We start from the raw sequence: 6000 nt of genomic DNA on the forward strand, positions 1-6000 counted from the left end.
CATATGGCTTCCAGCACTGCAGTTCAATTTGCTACTGACTTCACCATTGGTTAGGCCAGAGTGGGCCTCTGAACATCAGCCTCAATGACTGCCAAAGAACGAGAAGATTAGTGTATAAACATTCTGTATTGCTAATTCAGTGATATTTATGGACTGTTGTCATTATATGGTTGCTAGAGAATTTGTTGGTAAACAAAGTAGACACGATCTCTGTCCCATGGTATTTATAGTGCATAAGAGACCACAAATAGTAAATAAGCAAATAAATGAATCAGAATGTCAGACAGTGATAAGAAAAATAAAGCAAAATAAGTAAAATGAAAATAAAACAGGGTAAAGTTGGGGCTGGTTGATTTTGAGTGTCAGCAAAGGAGATCTCATTAAAGAGGTAATGTTTAACTGAATGAGTGTTCAGAAGATGTTCAGACCAGCCCAGGGCCTGATGATTCAGGCAGCTGAATTGCATATAGTTGAGTACACAGTTCAGGTCTTGGATCCAACAGTTTGAAAAACATGAAGGGTACGTGTGTGTATGCCCAAAATCCTGAAAGAAGGGAGAGATGGAGGAGAAGGGGTTGTGATGTGACCATCCCCATGGGGGGATACTTTCTTGCTTTCCTTCTTTCTCTCTTCCTCTCTCTCTTTCTCTCCCTCCCTCCCTCCAGTGAGCACATGCACCCTCAGACAAAATTTAAAGAAAGAACAGCCTTGCAAAATCTGAGGACAGAATGTACCCAGGGAAGAACTAGCAAAAGCAACATCCTTAAGGCTCCAAGAGCGAAATAACAGGGAACTAGGAAGTAACTCAGGAGATGTGGACAGGCTAGACTACAAAGGGCCATGTGTGTCTTCAGGAAGAGTTTGGACCTTATTCTCAGTCCAGTGGGGAGACATGGGAAGGTTGGATCGAGTGCATTATAATGTATGTTTTTTAAACTTCACCCTAAATGGAGAATAATGAGTTGTAGGCAGTAAAGAAAAAAGGGATACTAGATCAGAGGTAACCCAAGCTAAAGATTGCTGGTGGCCTTGACCATGGTGGTAGTGGGGAAGATGAGCAGAAGTAGATGGATGCAGGATCTTTTTCGGAAATAAAGCCTGCAGATCTTGCTCATGATTCAAATGTGGGAGATGAAGTGGAAGGTTAAGTCCGGAGCTCTGGGTGTCATCCTGAGCTTGAGTAAATGGTAGTGCTGCTCCCATTGAGACAAGAAAGCCAGAATTAGAAGGGGAAGGGTCCAGTTTTGACCCTACTGAAGTGTATATTAGATGCCCAAGTGGAATTGTAAGGAGGCAGTCGGAAATATTCTTCAGATGATTATGCAGATGCTTCTTGATTTACAGTGGGGTTATGTCCTAATAAACTCATCATAAGTTGAAAATATTGCAAGTCAAAAATGCACACAAGGTACCTACAGTTGTAGTAATGTTACATCACTGGACTTCAATATGGCTGACTGCAATTTGAGTCCCAGACCTGGTGGCTTGAAACTCATGCCAGGCCTGTGTGAGTGCATGCCCAAAACCCTGAGAGCAGAATGGAGAAGGAATTATGGCATGACTATCCCCCCAGGGGGTGATTTCTTGCTTTCTGTGTCTCTGTGTGTCTCTGACAAGCACATGTGCCCTATAGCAAAAAATAAAAATAAATTTTAAAAATTAAAATAAAATTTTAATTCTCTAAAAAATTAAAGTCTATTTAGTACATTTAGGTTGGGTGAGGTACATGTCCTATTGAACATCATAGCTTGGCCTAGCCTACCTTGAGTGTAGCACACTTACATTAAGCTATTGTTGGGCAAAATCCTCTAAGATAGAGCCTATTTCATTTATTATTATTATTATTTATTTAATTTGACCACAGAGATGGAAAGAGAGAGAAAGACAGAAAGTGAGAAAGCAAGCCATCAGGTCCAGACCTAAAACCATGGTTGGCCGTGTGAGAGTCCAGTACCTAAACCACCATGCCATCTGCCAGCCCCTAAAAAGCCTATTTTATAATAAAATATTGAATAGCTCACATAATTTATTGAATACTGTACTGAAAGTGAAAAACATAATCATTGTGTGGGTACTCAAAGTATGGTTTCGACTGAATACAAAACTCTCACACCATCGTAAAGTCAAAAATTAAGTCAAACCATCCCAAGTTGGTGACCATCTGTAAATACTTTGACCTGTTGGGGTTTGGCCAGTACCAGCTTGAGCCTAATAAACTTGAGACAGATTTTATTTTTAACTGAAAATTGATTTTGCTGTGGGCAGTTACATCTAATACTGACAAACTGTACCCTTGAAACCAACATTTGCCTTTTGATACTTCTGTCTCCTGTATCTTCCTCTGACCCCCTTTGTTAGATAATCCAGAAATTCTAGGGAAGGGATACCGCATCGATTTCTTTGAACACTCCCCTTATAGTTCTTCTTTTCAAATATTGGGGAAAAAATTTTATTGGCTGAAAGTGAAAGAGATGATCTGTTTCTTGACTTTTAGAGGCTATATTACAGATTGGTCGGGTCTACCCTCTGAAGCCATTTTTATTAGATGTGTGTTTTGCTTTAACTAGGTGTGTGTGTATTAGACTGAGGGCAGGAGTGTGGAGTGGGCATGTGGGTGCCCTTGATGAAAACTGCATTTAACTCTTTTGTCAAGTATATATTTGAGCCATTATTCCATTCCCACAAGCATAGTTTTGCACGTTCCTTGTTGCTAGCTGTACTTTTAAAAGCATTGAAAAGTCAACAAGGAGGGCAAGACAGTGGCACAGCAGTAACACAGTGCTCTGTAATGCAGAACCCAGGTGGAAAGTCTTGGGTTTATATTTCCAGGCCTCCCTGCACACACACACACACACGCACACATACATCATTGATCCAGGCTGGCTGAGGCTGGGGGTGGATTGCAGTATGAGGACCCTGTTGGTGGTGGTGCCTGTTCCCACACCATATGGAATAAATAAGTAAATGAACTTAAAAAAAACAAAGTTAAGGAATGTAGCTATTAGGTCATCAGGAAAGTCATGATGCATTTTTGCATAGAGCAAATACATCATGACTTTCCCAGTGACCCAATAAATAGTATTGTCACACCCTCTGTGAGCCATACTTACATGTTCTGTTTAAGAGGAGGGTAAAGGGAAAAAGAATGATGGTGTAAATATTAGGGTGGATGAGTTTTTACTCATTCGAGATAAAATCAAATGGATGTTCATATTTCTGGAGTCCCTGTTGCACTCAAGAAAGAGATTCACAGCTTTTCTAAACTGGAGGAGGGAGGGGCTCTGTCTCATCTTCTAGAATCTGGGCGTCATGGAATACCATGGAAAAAGCCCCATCCTTGCTCTAGTTTCTCTACTGCGCCGTGAGGTCCAGGAAGGCAGCCACAGGGCTATCCTGTATGCTGGCATGGGAGACCCAGCATGCTAGCACAGCCCCTGATCCTCTCATCACTGACTCCGCTCCTTTCGGTGGTGTCTGCCAGGCTGTAAGGGCTCATGTAGTGCATGTGTTGAAAGCTGCCCTCTTGGCAGTCACACTGGTCCTCGAGGATGGCCTTTTGGAAGTAGTGGAGCGATGAGAGACATTGAAGGCCAGGAAGGATGTTTCTGAATGGGGAAGAAAAAGGTATTCCAGAGGTCAGAGGCAGCAAACCAAAAAACCCATGGAGTCTAAAGTGAGATGATTAGATGAAATAAGGATTGTTGACAAGTTCATGAACTACTGTGGTGAGCCAGTGACTTCTGAAGTTACATTTGGCCAGACAGCCTTCGTCCGTCTGTAGTCGGTGGCTGGAGGAGGCAGTTGGCACCCCTGCATGTGCTGGGCTTATGGAGCCCCATCAAGCAGTGCTGTACTAGCAAAAGTGGAATCTAGCAGGTCTCTGACCGGTAATAATTTCCCCAGACATTCCTATTGCTGCACATCAGTGATCGTTCAACATCTGTTTCTTTACTATTGCATAAAGTTTCATTTTATTTTCTGACAGTGTGTATTTCAGATTTTCTAAATGCTTCACATTCTTTCTCCTTTGCAAGCAGCTTGAATGGGCAGGTTGCCTACCCCTAGGGGTTGATGACTTTGTCCATATTGGCTTGTAATGGTTCCATTGGACCTTCACAGGGATGAAAAAAGCAGATGGCTTTTGTTTTAAATGTTAAGGAGTATATTATAACCCATGCCCATATATCTAGTGCTGAAAAGAACTATAGGGGTGAGCCTAAATGAAGCCCACAAAATAAATCACTTTTGAAGGTTTTGGTTTCATTTCTCTGAACAGCTAAGGATCCAAGGGAACTCAACAATTTTGCCAAGAACATATGTTTGTGTCCTTGAAGTGAAATAGGGAGTCAAGTGGAAGATAAACCAAAGCAAAGACTACCAGCTGATCAGATGGCTTAGAGACATTTACTAGCTATTTTTAAAAGACAGGAAGAGTGACAGAATTTTTTTAATTGCTAGAGGGTGTTTACCCTCACCAGAGAAAGAGAGCAAGAGAGTATGTGTGTGTACTCCTCAATGGGCTGCGGTCACCCTGCAATCCTTTTGCCTTCATTTCTCCATCCCATCAGGAGGTGAGCATTCATGCACATGTGCCAGGCATGGTTTTCAGTCTGCCAGCACTGGAATTTGAACCATGGTCAGCCATGTAGGATCTGACTCCCACTCCATAGCACTTAACTGCTTCACTATGAGGCCGGCCCATTCAGCTATTTTTGACAGAGTTTCCCCATACCTTCCAGTTAGCTAGGATCATAGGTACATGCCTAGGCCCCTAGCCTGTTTAGGTTGGGCTGGCAACGAAACCTGGGCCTCCCATGTGGCCTCAGCAATCACACAGCAGCATCCTATTGCTTGCACCATGGCAGCTGGACTCAAAGCATTTTGCAATATATTTAAAGAGTATGCAGACCAATGTCTGTAGTAGTCAATAGCAAATTCTTCAATTAAGTTTCTGTTTTGGTTTCTCCTACCAAAGATCTCATTTACATGTTTTAAAGATGTTTGAAATTAAATCCAATTTGATGTTTTTAACATATATTACACACACACACACACAATATAAGTAACATATGATTACCTATCAGCATTGATTGTGTATCTACTAGGTGTTGTCAGCTGCTACCTATTTTCATAAATATCTCATTTAATGCTAACAATAAGCCTGCCAAGTATTAAATGATTATTCCTACTGGAAAGGCAAGCAAACTGAGAGTTTTAGGTGTTCAACAACTTTCATGAATTGTAAATGGCAGAACTGGGTTCGAACTAGTCTCTAGGCACCCAGACCTGACCTTCACCTTCCTCTCATCTTCCTTTCTTAGTTAATACCCATGCACAAGTAACGGCAACGCTCACACAACCCGTGTGTACACACACAGGGGCAGAAAGAACTTCACCTAACAGAACCCTGGTCCTGTTCACGCTTGCCATGTTGTTTACTGTCATAGACACTAGACACAGGGGGCTATTGAAATTTAATTAGGAGTCCATGGAATTAAAAGTTCAGTTCTTCAGTTGCCATTAACCACATTTATCACATTTTAAACATGCCATAGCCACCCCTGGCATGTGGCTCCAAACTGGATGGCACAGAAATCCATCTCAATTATCGCAGAAAGTGCTATTGGACAGCACTGCCAGCCAGAGACTTTGATCCAATCCACGGAACTTTTTTCTTCTGCGATGATTCTGTAACATCGATTGACAAGTGATGGATATTGGGCCTGACGTGACAGCTCCGCTCTCCTGTGTCAATGTCAAGTGTCTCTCCATATCCTTCACGGTGTGCTCACTTTTTCTTCCAAGGAGGAAGTTGGCCGGATATGGAAGATGGAGCTGCTCAAAGAATCGGATGGGCTGGGAATTCAGGTTAGTGGAGGCCGAGGATCAAAGCGCTCACCTCACGCTATCGTTGTCACTCAAGTGAAGGAAGGAGGTGCCGCTCACAGGTGACTAGATAACTCTCCCCATCTCTCTGCCTCTTCCCCTCCCCTCCCTTCC

At 42.5% G+C, this 6000-nt stretch overlaps 1 protein-coding gene across 1 annotated transcript in view; it reads left to right on the plus strand.

Moving 5' to 3' along the window:
• Nucleotides 1-6000, plus strand: part of PDZD2 (PDZ domain containing 2) — a 411484-nt gene that overhangs the window by 288966 nt on the left and 116518 nt on the right. The window contains 1 exon segment of the mRNA XM_027771873.1: nt 5806-5948. Coding sequence (XP_027627674.1) covers nt 5806-5948 — 143 coding nt within the window.

The sequence above is a fragment of the Tupaia chinensis genome, unplaced genomic scaffold (assembly GCF_000334495.1).
Source record: "Tupaia chinensis unplaced genomic scaffold, TupChi_1.0 Scaffold000237_1, whole genome shotgun sequence".
In the NCBI taxonomy this organism is placed as follows: domain Eukaryota; kingdom Metazoa; phylum Chordata; class Mammalia; order Scandentia; family Tupaiidae; genus Tupaia; species Tupaia belangeri.